General features: G+C 36.4%; 1 protein-coding gene across 1 annotated transcript; it reads left to right on the top strand.

The window, feature by feature from the left end:
• Positions 1 to 897: 897 nt before the first annotated feature.
• Positions 898 to 1,686, top strand: LOC145946830 (uncharacterized). The gene has a single exon (XM_083056585.1). It carries the CDS (start codon positions 898 to 900, stop codon positions 1,684 to 1,686), a length of 789 nt encoding a protein of 262 aa, XP_082912711.1.
• The last annotated feature ends 14,732 nt before the right edge of the window (positions 1,687 to 16,418 follow it).

Below are 16,418 nucleotides of genomic sequence, written 5' to 3' on the forward strand. Positions count from 1 at the left end.
TATTCGGACACCTGGCAAGCTTACTTACGCTCTGCATAAAAGAAGGGGTATTTCCAAATTCATGGAAACGCGCTATTTTAGTACTTATTTCCAAGGGTCCGGTTAACTTGACGGGCGAGATTAAAGATCGGCCTATATGCTTATTAGATGAGGTCGGGAAAACGCTTGAGCGTGTTATCGCGTTTAGAATAAATACGTGGCTGGATAATAATCCGGAATTCTCACTCTCTGAGAATCAATTCGGTTTTCGTCGAGCAAGATCTACCGTGGATGCATTAATGCGTGTAAAAAGTTATACACAAGCTGCATTGGAAGAGAGTAAAGTGGCGATAGCGGTGGGGCTGGACATCACCAACGCTTTTAATTCGATCCCTTGGAACGTGATACTTTTAGCGATGGAGAGGTTAAGGATACCACTGTATCTGCGACGTATTGTTGCCAACTACCTTCCATGCAGATCTATAGTCTTTAGAACCACGGAGGGCACATTAGAAGAGAAATCAGTGAGGGCTGGTGTTCCACAGGGGTCGGTCCTAGGACCACTCTTGTGGAACATCGCCTTCGACTCTACCCTGAGACTATTAAAAGAGGACGGATGTGATATAATTTGTTATGCGGACGATACGCTCGTCATCGCGACTTGCGACAGATTATACGGGGCTGTGATAAGCGCAAACATCCAGCTGGCGCGCGTACATCGTCACATAACATCGCTCGGTTTAACGGTTGCTGAGAAAAAGATAGAGGCAGTCGTCTTTATCAATAGATTGCCTGATAGGATGCCTTCGATTAGGGTTGGCGATTCCTCTATCCAGATTGGTGATTCGATGAAATACCTCGGTAATGATCGACAGTAGAGGGAGTTTTAGGACACATTTCAATTACGTAGAGCAAAAAATGTCTAAAGTCTCTAGAGCACTAAGCAGATTAATGCCTAATCTGAGAGGTCCTGGAGAGAGGAAGCGCCAGCTCTACTCGAAGGTTATGTCTTCAGTAGCGATGTACGCGGCGCCAGTTTGGTCGGAGGCCCTGTCAAGGCACAACGATAGAGTGTTAAGATCTCTGCGCAGAATTCAGAGAACAATCGCGATACGAATGATATCGGGATATCGAACCATATCATTTGACGCAGCTACACAATTAGCGCGTATGCCCCCATGGCCTCTGGAGGCGATGTATAGGAAAAGGATATACGATAGGATAGCCGAGCTTAAGCGATGCGAAATATATACAGTGGACGCGAATAAAGAGATTAGAGGTGAGGAAGGTGTTCTATTGACCCGTCAATGGGACATCTTCCTCAACCGGACGGGAGCCTGGGGTCAGCGGACCATTGTTGCAATTATGCCGCACTTTCAACGCTGGTTGGAGAGAAAACACGGCGGCGTGACATACCATATGACGCAAATGTTATCCGGTCATGACAGTTTTGGCCATTTCTTATGGAGAATCGGAAAGAGAGAGGCTTCCGCGTGCTTTCATTGTGTAAATGATGACGACACAATGGAGCACACGTTGATCGATTGTCCGGCGTGGAATAACTTGCGAACCGAACTTGCGAATACTTTACATGTAAATAGAATAGTATTAGAGGTCATAATAGATTGTATACTTAAAACGGACGGTAATTGGTCCGCTTTCGTAGGGTTCTGTGCAAATGTAAAGCCTAGTCTACAATGGCAGTAAGCAGTATAGAGTAAGCAGTAAGCAGTAAGCAGTATGAAATGGGAATTGCCCATTTCGTTACTCCCGGTCTTTACATCCACTAAAAATAGTATACAATGGCAATAACAAGGCTGTAGAATAGAGAGTATACTGTTTTTAGTGGATGTAAAGACCGGGAGTAACGAAATGGGCAATTCCCATTTCATACTGCTTACTGCTTACTGCTTACTCTATACTGCTTACTGCCATTGTAGACTAGGCTTAATGCACAAGAAAGAAGAGGAGGAGAGAAGAAGGGAGAGAGACGAACAATCTCCAATCTCCTCCTAGTTAGTTATTTTAGAAAGGCACTAGAAAAATGCATTAATATTCCTATACCTTCCTTAATTTCCCTATCCTTCCATTAATAATATTAATCTTATAGAGCGATAACCCGCCATGTTTCGGCTTAGGTAGCACAAGCGGGGATGCTTGAGCATACCATTGCACGCGCCAAACATGGCGGGCGAGGACATACTGGCATTGCACAGTGGCGCCGGGATGTCCTCTTATAATTAGTAATTAATAGTTGGCTAACCGGGAACTAGCCCGCCATGGTTAAAGTTATTAGAGAATCTCGACTAGTTAGAGCGCAATGCGCGCAGACGCGAGACAGCCCTCCGGAAGTTATGCGCAAGCGGTTCCCGCAGGGTTGTCGTTAAGCGTTAGGATGCCACCGGTGAGGTTTAGTTGGTAGTCGGTCAGGTCGGCGGATGCGTCACTACCGGAGTCCAACACTACCCAATGCTTCCCCCGAAGCGGCGGGTGTCAATAAAGACTGTGATTCCTCATCGCAAAAAAAAAGGGTTAGCATGGGTGAGTCTCTCGTGTGCGCCGAGCCGTGCGGACGTGTCTTGATGAGCTCCGTATATGAGGAGTATTATTAAATGAAGTTTCGTAGTTTTGGCTAATAAATTGTGTTTCACGGTATATTGGAGTGACTATCTGTCATCTGATACAGATAAAACTTGGGTGCAAGTGTTCTGGCAATTATAAACAGTTGTTAAAATTTATTGTGGTAGTGGACTCTAACTTTCCGTGCCACGTATGAAAGCCACGTGTGCAGAAAAGTGAATCATATGGATTTCTCAGTACATACGGGTATTTTACGGATGGTTCGTGGGTGTTATATGCAGAATAGTATTCTGCATCTTTATATATAGTTTTCTTATGGATTATTAGCAAGGATTATTAATATTTTGTGATAATTCTGCTCTTAAATTGAGCAGAGATTCTGCTTAAGATAACGCGCATGTGCGTTATTGAGCAGGAATTCTGCATTAAGTGGGGCGCATGCACGTCTATGACGGACAGTGGTATTAAGTGAATTAAGGTGGACTATAATGAGATTTAGCCTTTAGACAGACACTTGATAGTGATTTGTGTTCTATACGGAAGGTTTTGCTCCGTTTAAAGTGGTTGTTATGAGGTATTAGTTATACTAATATCTTAAGGAGGAGATACTTAGAAACTAATTAAGCAGAGTTTCTACATGGTGTAGTGCCTGCAGTCATGAGCTGCCTGGAAATTGAGCAGTGATTCTGCTTGGAGTTAGCACATGGGCAGGGACGGAGCTAGCAGTTGTTCTACATGTGACATAGAAGGATGGCTAATCTTTCACTTATGGTGTATTAGCGTGCAGCTACTTATGGTGATGTACAAGCTTTTATGTAGCTATACATGTGTATACTGCATTTCGTAATCTATGCTGTTGGATTCTATTGTAATCTTAACTGGTTGTAATATTTAACTTAACTTTTAACATTTATTCTTTGATAGTAAAATAGTGCCTCATATTATATATATATATATATATATATAAACTCTTAATGATATAGTGACAATTGAAGGATATAATGCCCTACAATCTGTTTTAAATGCACATATTTAATTATTGGCAAGTGTATAAAACTTTTGGGAGAGATTGTACTCTGGCGTAACGGCAATGTTGATACATTGGCGCTGCTGTCTTATGTACCTTCGATGTACTTTTGTTGTACTTCCGGTACTTAGTTTACACTGTAAATTAGCTGGAAGGCATATTGACAGATGTTATTTTGTTGGGTGATCTAATAGCGTTAAAAAGTTAATCGAAACTTGAGTGTGGCTATAATACACTCCTTATTAAGGATTTATATGATTAAGTTGTTGCCCTGGTCAATGTGAGGAGTCGTGTGTGTGCGTGAGCTGATTTTGACTCGAATGGAGATACGGTGCACGTGTGCTTGTGGCTAATTAAGGGGTGCCTTAATTGATTAACTATTGCCTAATTACTATTTAAATCATTAATTTTTCTTTGGTTTGTTATTTACAATTAATATTGGAGTTGATGAACACGTGGTTGTATTCTGCGCACTGTTGTGCGCAGTATCCTGTATATACTGATGAAGGCAGGATCTCGCCTTAATTTGTTGTGCGTCGGAGTGTGCGCGAGTTGATTCTATACGCAGTTGGTAGCTGCGCAGTTCAGAGGCTCACCTTAATTTAATTTTCACTTTAATTTTGACTTGAACTCGAATAGATACAGTGCACGTGTGCTTGTGGTTAATTAAGATGTTGCTTTAATTGATTGACTGATTAACTATTGCCTAATTCTATCTAAATCATTAATTTTTCTTTGGTTTGTTATTTACAATTAATATTGGAGTTGATGAACACGTGGTTGTATTCTGCGCACTGTCGTGCGCAGTATCCGGTATATGCTGATGAAGGCAGAATCTCGCCTTAATTTGTTGTGCGTCGGAGTGTGCGCGAGCTGATTCTATGCGTAGTTGGCAGCTGCGCAGTCCAGAAGCTCACCTTAGTTAACTTTTCACCTTGATTAGAGATACAGTGCACGTGTGTTTGCGTTAATTGATTGATTAATTAATTATTGCCTAATTTTATTTTAGTCATTAATTTTTCTTTTTATTATTATTTACAATTAATATTGGAATTTATGTACATGTGGTCGTATTCTGCGCACTGTTTGTGCGCAGTATCCGGTATTTTGCGCAGTTCTCGTACGCAATGATTAAACTTCGCCTAAGTTAAGGAGATTGTTACTGTTAGATAATAACTAATAATTTTTCATTGTCATGGACGCACAATCCTCGAGTAAAAGTAAAATTTATATCTGTAAGGAGTGCAGCTTTGACTGTAAAAATAAACAGTCTCTCAATAATCATTACTTGAGGAAACATACACAAGGAAAAAATTATGTATGTGATTTGTGTAAGAAGACTTTTAAGACTAAAAGCAATATATATATGCATATTAAGTACAATCATGAGAATGGTGGTGACAAAATTTGTGACTCTTGTGATAAAACTTTCAGGAACTTACTTGCTTTAAAAAAGCATAAGAACCAGAAGCATAATGACTATAAATTTTTCTGTATGGTGTGCAAGAAAAAGTTTGCAACTAAGGAGTCTCTGGAGTCGCATACCGGTCTTCATGTTCGACAGAACAATTTTGCGTGTGAGATTAGTGATAAAACATATAAAAGAAAAGACACATTAGACAGACATATAAAGATCCACTTTTACATAAGGCCGTTCATTTGTAAGACCTGTAAAAAGGCATTTAGGAATAAAAATGCGTTTAAACAGCATTTGCTAATTCACACCCGAGCAAAGCCGTATGCTTGTGATGTGTGTAAAAAGAAGTTTAAGCAAAGAACCGGACTATTAGTGCACAGGAAGAAACACCCTGGACCACTGCCGTTTCTTCCAGTTGTGGTTATAGATGACTTTATTAGACATTTGTTTTGATCTGATTTGTTATTGACTATTTTGTTTATTACTGTTCTATTTTGATTATTCGTAGTGTTAGATTATGTGAATTGTATGCGTGCGGTATGCGGTATCCTTTGCGGTCTCTTTGCAATGGTTGAGCTTTGACTTAATTTTAGTTTGCTATCTGCCTTAATGTTTGATTATTCTGATTTGATTTTGCGATTTATCTATTGCACTATATGAAATTATAGTTATTTGTTTTTTATTATATGAATTGTATGATGTGCTGCTTCTACATAAATTAGAAGTTCACCTTAATTTAAGTTCTAACCTAAAAATTTAGTATTAGCAGTGACATCTGTTAATTAAATCAGAACATCGCCTTTATTTCTATAATACAGAAATCCGCCTTAATAATTTAAGGAGTTTTTCTATATATATTACTGTAAGCTATTGTTAGAATAAGGACGTTTGGTTACAAGTAGATTTTTGACATATGCTCTCTCACTTCTCCCTCATTATATTAATTATTTGAGAATTGTGAATTATAGTGGTATATGGACAACTATAATAGTATCGCTAATAATAATTATAAGAGTGTATATACTCTTGTAGGATAAGTGATTTTGACTTTTATAGTTATATAATAGGTACTGTGCGTAGCTTTTGTGAAAACCAGAAGCTCACCTTAATTTGGTTAAATTGATTTACTCCTCCTTAATCTAAAATATAAAATTGAGGAGGTATTCTATTATTGGATAGTGCAGAAGCCCACCTTAATATTAACTAAAGATTTAGTGAACACGTGTTATAAGAGCATGGTATTTTGAATATATAAGATTCGGGATTTTCTAGTCACTTGGAATCCAGTATAGTGGCAATAATTGTCTATGCTGAGTAATGGCTGAGATCTGCTTTATAGTTATGTTGATCTCTCCTCCTTAATTTGATTCAATCTGTAGTTCTCCGCCTTAATTTTGTGTTCTCCTCCTTAATTGATTTCTTTTGAATTCACTTTGGGGAGACAGGATATCATTATTGTTGGACATTAATTTTAAGAGATATTGTGTTTAGATATTATACTATTTTGTTTTGGGCCTTATTATAAGCACTATTTAAATTGGATCATGATTATATGATTGTAAAATAGCGTTTACTATATAATTATATATTTTACTGCATATTATTTGTATACTTGCCTCATTTATGCTGTGCGATAGCATAAAGGCAATTAGAACTAAGCGTGATCTAAGTAGTAGTTTTTCTATATAGCTATTGTTAAGCTATAATTACTAATTATTATTGTGGCAGTGTCACATTGTTTATTATTGTCATTTGACAATTTTATACTGTAGTGGAGAGTATTTGAGACTCTCTTTTTGCGGCGTAGTGTGTTATTTTTGTTGTTCCTATCCTTCCTTAGGTCGGAGAACTGGAATTTGAGGAGGTACGGCTGTGTAAAAGTTAAATTTTAATTCTAATTTAACTCTATCTGTTCTCTTATTTTCTTTTATTTTATTTTCTTCTTTTCTTTTGTTTTTTCTTTTCTTTTTCTTTATTTAGCCAACACAGTCTAATATACAGGTATATGCAGGTTTGTACAAAACTGTGGTAACTACCGGTAACTTTTACACTTTTTGTCTCTAAAAATCTAAAATATCGTACATAGTAACACGTAGCGATGGGGAATGAATTTTATCCTCCTTAAAGTCACCTCTTTTATACCATTTATAAAACGGGTAGTACTTGTCTTTTTTCGCTTGCGTGTGACTTCATAAATAAGTTTAGGTATATTTAGTAAATTAATATAAGTTTTGATATGATTCTGTGATCTTGGGGGGAGAGTTTGAGTCCTATTTTGTTTTGCATTAACATATTAGTGATCTTGGACCCCTTTCCTTGAGTAAACGGAATTATTATTAATTATACGAGGTTATATGGATTATTTTTCTCTTTCTTTTTCTTTTCTTTTGAGTTTCTTTAAGTTCTTTATATCTATACATTCTGTTTCTTTAATATAAGATACACAATGGCGAGTATTTTAGATATTGAAGAATTAATTACTAGATTAACTAGAGGTAATATAACGCCTGAAGAACTGATTGGTAGAACAATCAGAAACCTATACTCGTTGGAAAGCATGACCAGAAATAACATCGTTACTAGGAATATGATAAGAGCCACAATTGGATATACGAAGGTGATGTATGATTTTGAACAAAACATGTTTCTGGCAAAGCAATATTGGATGCAAAGAGTTAAGGTTCTGAAGGTGAGAGAGGATGATTTAAACCTAGAAGTAAGGACTCTTAGAGAACAATCTTCTTCCTCCTCATCAGCTGGAAAGGTTTCCTTTCTCTCAGCAAAAAACACGAGTGAGGAAAGTAATAGGAAGTCAGTAAATGATAACTCTGTTTTAGAAGTTATTAATGAAACGCAGGCTAAGTTTCTTGAGCTTAGAGAGGAACTGGAAGCTGAGAAACGGGCTCTAATGGATATAAATAATAAAATTGACGGAATAACTTGCAGCCTCGTTATTGGAAATCGAGTTGACGATCATTTGATTGCTGCACCGTCAAATAATGAGAATTTTTACAACCTGAATTCTATAGGAGAGGGGCATTCGTATGTACGAAAAGGCTCTAGGGTTGGGGGGCCCCGAATGAGTCTCCCAAAATATAATAAAACTATGATGATACAGATATAGGAATAGAACTTTCTGAGGGTTCGGATACTCAGAGCGGGCAGGGTCGTGTGCTACCCGGCACCACTAGGTCCTTATTATGCAAGGGGATTTCGTCTGTGGGTGCAGCGTGCGCAGACGGAATTATGGCTACTGCTGTGAAACAAATAGAAGGAGAAAAACAGAATACTCCTGATAATGAGGATAAAGAAAAGTTGGCTGCATTGGTACAGCCTTCTATTCCGACTAAAAGGAAAGCTACATCGTCGCTCTCTCCTCCGGATAGATTGAGAAAAATTGGAGCCTCTGATGAAAAAGAAGAACAGGAGAGTATGGATGCTTCTGTAGAAGAGATTGAAGGTGAAGAGGTTACCGTTGAAGAACAGAATAGCGGAAGGTCTTCTGTAGTGGAGGAAATAGAGGGCGTTGCTCAGAGCTGTAAACTGCCGTCTTCTTCTTCTCCGGAAGATAAGAATGTAATTATTAGAGATGGTAAAAAAAAAGGACGGAAAAATATGGCTACAGTTTCTGAAAAGAATGAAGAAGTTGAAGTTGTGAGTAAATTCTTGCCACTAATGAAGCAGAGGGAGGATAAAGCTATGGGTATAAATAATAAAGAAAGACTGAACAGAGGTATAATTAATGATAGAGATATAGAGAGGTCTCCTGAGAAAAGTGAGAGCAAAGAACCGGCTAGAAGGAGATCTTCAAGACAGATAGTTAAACAGATAACTGAGAATTTAGGTAAATCAGGCTATGGATACTATGAAAGTGAAGAAGAGGATGATGACAAAGAGTCGATAGAAGGTAGTAAAGAGGAGTCATATGATTCGGATATAGGAAGGAAGAGAAACTTGAAAAAGAAACGTAATTGTACACCTGATGTTAAACAATCAGGTGAGGATGATAGTGATAACGAAGAAGGAAAGAGAGAAATCAGGAGAAAGAATAAAGTTAAAAATAAAGATGTTACGGTTAAAAATCCCACGAGTTCAAGGAGAGGAACAAAAATACCAATAGTAGTAGATAAAGAAACTTCAGATACAGAAAAAGCGTATACTATTGAAAGATGGTTAAAAATGAGTGGAGCAGAATTAGGTGAACGAGGTTATGACTATGTTAGAGAGATTGAAAGACAGAGAGGAATTTGCACCAGATTATCCGGCAGGGTTGAAGGAAGGATGAAAGATTGTGCGTATATTATTGGTAAGATATTGGAAGCTTTTACGGAATAAACAGAAACATTAGGTGATTTATCTTATCTGAAGATACAAAATACTAAATTATCTGATGAAGTGGATAAACTTAGGAGACAGATGGATGCAAGAGACCAAGAAATGCAAGAAATGAGACATATTATTGTTGAAGAAGACAGTTGAATGTATTTAAGGAAGGAAATAGTATATATGAGAGAATGACGCCGAATAAGAGAGGAAAAGAGGAGATTCATACAAAGAGGAAGGAAAATAATAGAGGAGGAATCAGTGTTGTGAGAGGGGCCGGGTGTTCTCGCGCATGCGCGGCCATAATGGCTGTTAGCAGTGATGTATCTATCTGTAGTGAAGAGGTGGTAGGAGATAGGGCGCTGACGGTTGACACTCTCGGCGGGAAAACTGAACGGACAACACAGGTTAGGTATTAGTTGATAAGTTAATATTAATATAATTAATATAATATGGATAATGAAATTGGAAAAGGAGTTATTAAAAAACGCAGAATTAGAGACTTCCAAAATTCTTGGTTAGATGAGAATATTTTTAAAGGATGGTTAACTCCTCATCCTACAGATAATAAAGCGCTTTGTATTGCATGCAATAAAACTATCAAATGTTGTAAAACAGATTTAGTTCAGCACTCACAGACGGTCAAACATATAAAAAATTTTAATTCTTCTAATTATAAAGCCACCGATAATAATAATAATAGTACTTTAACGCATAAAAATAAAGTAAAACGCGCGGAAATTAAATTATCAGTTTTTTTGCAGAGCATTATGTAGCTTTTTATACCGCGGATCACCTTATTCCATTGATAAAAGATATTTGTATAGAACCCAAAGTTGTGCAAGATCTTACACTTGGTCGAAATAAGTGTGCAAATATTGTTAAACACGTAATTGCGAAACGCGAAATTGAGAAAATTGTTGAACATTTAAAAACATGTAAATTTTCCATTTTAATTGACGAAAGTACAGACATAACTGATAATAAAGTAATGTGTTTGCTTGTTAAATATGTATCGCCCGTAAATAAAAAAATTATAACACAATTATTAGAATTGTTACCCTTAGATGCTACTGATTGTTCCGCGAGTAAAATTTTCCAAATATTTAAAAATTTTTTAGAAGATAAAGAAATTCCGATTAAAAATATTGTTGGAATGGCGTGCGATAATGCATCCGTTATGATTGGATGTAATAATTCTTTTATGTCTCATCTTAAAGTAGAAGTTCCACACTTAATAACGTTAAATTGTATTTGCCATTCCTCCGCGCTTATTGCTAGCAAAGCTTGTTCTAAATTACCTTCTTCTTGCGAAAGTTTGATTAGAGGAGTTGCCACTTATATTTCGGGCAGTGCAAAAAGATGTGCAATTTTGGGTGAATTTCAAGATTTTTTTGAAGTCCAAAGATGTAAAATATTAAAATTATCAGAAACGAGGTGGCTTTGTTTGCATAAATGTGTTGTCAGACTTCTCGATAACTGGGAAGTTTTGAAAAATTATTTCGTTTTAGCATCAATAGAAGATAAAGTCAAATCTGCCGGACTTCTTTTAGAGTACTTCAATGATAATTCTGTTAAAGCCTATATGCTATTTTTAAAATATTCATTAAATTTTTTCAATAATTTTAATGCCTTATTTCAGTCGCGTAATATATTAATACATAAATTATTTGAAAATAGTCTGCAATTAATTAAACAGATAGCTCAAAATTTTTTAAAAGTTGATCTTTTGAAAGATATTATTAATTTAGATATAAACGATAAAAATAATTATCAAAGTTTAGAAAATGTTTATGTAGGACCCGAATGTGAGAGCTTTTTGGAAACGTTATCTTTGGAATGCGCGGAACAAATTAGAGTCAAATGTTTGGATTTTTACATTACTGCAGTTCGAGAAATGCTTAAACGTTTGCCTTTTAGAGATACACTCTTCCAGCAATTAACTTTTTTGGATCCTAAAGTTGCTTTATATGACGAAAGTAGATTAAAAATTAAAGATTTAACTTTTATCGCGAAACGCATAAATCATGTTGATATTACAAATTTAGCTTTCGAATGGCGAATTTTACCATCAGTTTTTAGTGAAGAACAAAAAAAAGAATTAGCTTGTTTAGAAATAGATGAAATGTGGAAAAATATTGTAGAATTTAGAAATTTTGATGGAAAAAAGATGTTTCCAAATTTAGAATCATTAGTTGAAATAGTTCTTTCTTTTCCTCACTCAAATGCCGAGGCGGAACGAATATTTTCTATCGTAACGGACGTAAAAAATAAAAAAAGAAATCGATTAGCGAATGAAACAGTTTCATCAATTTGTATAATTCGGTCTAGTTTTCAAGCTCAGAATATCAATTCTATTAATTTTGAAATAGATTCTAGACATCTCGAACTGCATAATGCACTAAATTTATATGGAGAAAAACACAAATCTGATAGTGTTTAATATTTGCTTCATTATTTTTACTTTTGCTTTTTATTAATTTTATTTTGCACAATAAGTTTTAATTTCAAGGAAGTCAAGTAGATATTTCATAATGCATGCTATATGTATATATATTTTATTATTAATAATTATTTTTTGTTTCAGATATATCTTATTTGTTGTATAAGATTATAAAAAATGTGCAATATTTTTATTAAGTTTTTTAAATTTTATTATTTAATATTTGTTGTTTTATTTTAATAATTAAAAATTATTTAATTATATAATATTTAAATATAATATAATGTTAAATATAATATAATATAATTGTTGTGTATAGTGATTATTAATTTTATAATACAATACTTTTATTTTTTTTAATAATTATAGATATTTTTTGTTTTATTGTAATATGCGTCTAATTAATGTGTAGTTATTTTATTGTAACATGTGATATTATTTTTTTTTATTTTAATATTAATTAATATGAATTATATTTTAATATTTAATATAAAATTATTTTTTTTTATCTAAAGAAATTTATTTTTAATTTTATAAATATATTTTTGTTTCACGAATACTGATAAGGTTTTTGGCAGTTTTCCTTATCCTTGCAACAAATGTTGGTATTCGTTAATTTTTTCTGCCAAATAAAATATTTTATTTTGTTTATTATTAATTTGGCCTAAAGTTATTTTAGTAACCTTCCCGCATTTACTACACACATACGTAAATACATATAAACATACGTGATTTTATTTGTAATTTGAAGAAAAATATGTAATATATATTTAATAATACAATATATATGTATATATATATATAATTGTGCATATGTATGCTGTATTATTAATTATATATTACAAATTTTTCCTTATATTACAAAATATTTTGCAGAATTATGAAATGTGATCATAGTACATCTTTTTATCTGTACATATACCTCACTGATGCTATGTCCGCCGCGCATGCGCGAGAAAACCCGGCCCGTCTCACAACACTGGGAGGAATTAAAATAACAGCTGAAGAATCAAAAAATGTAGAGATGGAAGTAGATACAACGCCGGGATGTTCATCGGATATAAATTATATGAATAGGTCAAATGAATGGCCGAAAGGAAATGATTCTATGAGTTGGGAGCCTGTACAAGAGAAAGGTGGAAGTCAGGAAATTCAGTATGTAAATCAAGATAAAGATCGAGATCAGGATAATAAATTCAAACAGAAGGTGTATAGATATAATGAACGAGAGGCTAGAATTAGATATGAAAGAAACCTGTAATTAAAATTGTGGATGACAGGCAATTTGTGCCTCCTAGATTAGTGAAAGATAAAGGGTCTAAAGATGGTGATAATGATAATAAAAATTGGATAAACGTTAATAGAGGGGGCAGAAAGCAATCTTTTGCCTCCGGAAAGAATACTTATTTAAATAATGCTTCCCAATTAACGAGAGATGATATTGGTCAATCTAAAGTAAATAGAGATAATCGTAAAAACAGTGTTACTAGAGTAGGTAGTAAAAGACTTAAAAGACCGGCGGTAGTCACGATTATCAATAGGGAAGGTGGACCTTCATACGGGGACATATTAAAGATTGCGAGAGAAAAAGTAGATCTTAAATTGTTAGGAATAGAGGATACTAAAGTAAGATGGGCAATGAGCGGTAGCATGATTATTGAGGTCCCGGGACCTAAAGGTAAAGAGTTAGCAAGTGTATTATGTCGTGAACTAACTGGCGCATTAAATAACGAAGCTAGAGTATTCAACCCGGTGGAAATGGGAGAGATCCGGCTTAGGGGAATTGACCCATCAACATCGCATAAGGAGATCTCCGATGCTTTATTAAAAATTGCGGATTGTTCACCAGCGGATTTAAAGATCAGTGAAATAAGAAGTATGTGTGATAATTTAGGTATAGTATGGGTTCAATGCCCTATGGATGTTGCGGTTAAAATCGCTGAAAAGGAGGTTGTAGCACTGGGCTGGACGAGAGTACGTCTTGAACTTCTAAGGAAGCGTCCGGTTCAGTGCTACAAGTGTTGGAAGTTTGGACACGTTAGGACTAAATGCCAGGCAGAGATTGATAGAATGGGAACATGTTTTAGATGTGGCGGAAAAGGACATAGAGCGAATGATTGCGTGAATGTTCTAAATTGTGTAGTATGTAAAGAAATGGGTAAAGACTGCAGACATCGTATGGGAGCGTTGGTTTGTTTAAATAATCAAGGTTTCCCTGCTGGAGTCCAGAAATTTGGTCAAAGAAAGGTAGATTTTAACAATGATGGAATTTAAGATTGTACAAGCTAATCTAAATAGAAGCTGGTTAGCCTTGGATATGTTTAGACAGTATGTGATAGAGACTAATATTGATATAGGTATCATCTCTGAACCCCCTCGGGGCATAGGAAATGACTCGAGATGGTTTTCCAGAGGGGATAATCTTGCGGCGGTTATGTGGGGTGAAAAAGGTACTGGTAATGCGGTCTGCAAACTCCATTCAAAAGGTGACAATTTTGTGATAGTCAGGGTGTCGGATATTTTCTTTGTGTCGGTTTACATATCGTCGAATATATCAATAGAATCCTTTTAGGATACTCTGGTTGATCTGGGTATTCAAATAAGGAAAATAAGGGGGAAAGTAATCGTTGGGGGCGATTTTAATTCTAAATCTGTTCTTTGGGGTTCAACTCGGACCGATAGAAGGGGAGATCTGTTGGAGGGATGGTCTGTATCTAACGGTTTGTTAATTGTTAATGAGGGAAATGTGCCGACGTGCGTTAGACCTCACGGTGATTCTATAGTCGACCTTACTTGGTCTACTAGTAACTTGATTCGCCAAATAAATGAATGGAAAGTTTTGGAGGATGTTGAGTCGATGTCCGATCACCAATATATTGGCTATAAAATTGGGAACATGGCAGTTGATAAACCAGTTAAAAAGAAAAGATGGAATTTTAAAAAGATTAATGTTGATTTGTTCACAGAGACACTTAATTTTCTTGCAGGGACTAAGAATAGCGAAAGTTACAACCCTATTGAGTACACTGATTGGCTAAATAAAATAATGAAAAACGCGTGTGATGTGTCCATACCTAAGATTACAATAAGTAATATCAAAAGATGTGTATATTGGTGGTCGGATGATATCGCGGGCCTGAGGAGATTGTCCATAAGTGCGAGGCGCGAATGGACGAGATCCAAAAGAAGGTTATACGATGCAGACACAATAGAAAGCAAAAGATTGAGGTATAAAGAGGTGAAAAAGACCCTAAAAACGGCCATTAATAAGGCCAAAAGTGAATCATGGTACGAATTGATTGGATCGATCGAGGAGGATCCCTGGGGTCTTCCGTACAAGCTGGTAATGAGTAAGTTGCGGAGATCTGGTCCTGCCCTATCAGAAACATTAGACAGGAATGATTTGAATAAACTCTTGAACTCGCTATTTCCTAATAGTGGGTTTAGGAGCAAGAATAGTAATTATGCACAAGTTGAATGGTTAGATGAATTCGACGTTACTCCTGGTGAAATCAGGGAACACGTCAAGAAACGTATCGCGAAAAATAAGGCCCCGGGGCCTGATGGGCTTAAGAGTAGGGTATGGAAGATGGTTCCTGAAATTATTATTAAGCATATGGCCGCTATTATGACGGAATGTTTAAGAGCTGGGTGTTTCCCGAGAACTTGGAAGAGGGCTTTATTGGTTCTTATACCAAAAGGAACTATTAAGCCTCCGTTAGAGGTTAAGGCTCGTCCAATTTGCCTATTGGACGAGATAAGTAAAACGTTTGAGAGGGTAATAGCGATGAGGATGAATAGATGGATGGATGGAAATCCGGGGCATGCTCTTTCAGAGAGTCAGTTTGGCTTCAGAAGGGGCATGTCTACCGTGGACGCTCTCTTCCGGGTCCGGGAGATAACTCGTGGGGCCTCTAGGGGTGACGGTTTCGCAGTGGTGGTAGGGCTAGATATCAGCAATGCCTTCAATTCGATTCCGTTTGATGCCATTATGCAGGCGATAAGGGTTAAGCGGTTTCCACTATACCTGAGACGCATAATCAAGGATTATCTTTCTAACAGAGTTATTACGTATCGTAATGCAGACGGGGTCTGAGGAACGAATAGTCAGGGCAGGTGTTCCACAGGGGTCGGTCTTAGGACCACTGCTGTGGAACATAGCCTTTGACCCGGTACTGAAGGTCTTTAGGGAGGAGGGTTGTCACGTCATATGTTATGCCGATGACACCCTCTTGATCGTAGCTTCGGATAGACTCTTTAGTGCGGTTGTCAGAATGAATGTCGTTATCGCGAGAGTTATGCGTGTTATCTCAGAGTTGGGTCTCAAAGTGGCAGAGGAAAAGAGGGAAGCGATGGTGTTTTGCGGTAAACTCCCACAAAGACTGCTTAATGTAAGAGTTGGGAAGACGTTGATCCCTTTGAAGGATCACATGAAGTATTTAGGGATCATGATCGATTCTAGGTGGAAATTTGTCCGACACTTTGACTATGTTATAGTAAAAGTGGCTAAAGTCTCTAGGGCTCTTTGCAGGTTAATGCCTAACCTCAGAGGTCCTAGAGAAAGTAAAAGGAGATTGTATATGAACATTGTGACTTCGGTTATCATGTATGCGGCTCCTGTTTGGAGCGAGGAGTTATCATCCTCGAGG

The sequence above is a fragment of the Prenolepis imparis genome, unplaced genomic scaffold (assembly GCF_030444845.1).
Source record: "Prenolepis imparis isolate NDT839.2.m4 unplaced genomic scaffold, iyPreImpa1.0 SCAF_23, whole genome shotgun sequence".
Lineage (NCBI taxonomy): Eukaryota > Metazoa > Arthropoda > Insecta > Hymenoptera > Formicidae > Prenolepis > Prenolepis imparis.

What these genes read in the sequence shown, in the direction of transcription:
- LOC145946830 (XM_083056585.1), top strand. Translation starts at nt 898, where the DNA reads ATGTCTAAAGTCTCTAGAGCACTAAGCAGATTAATGCCTAATCTGAGA.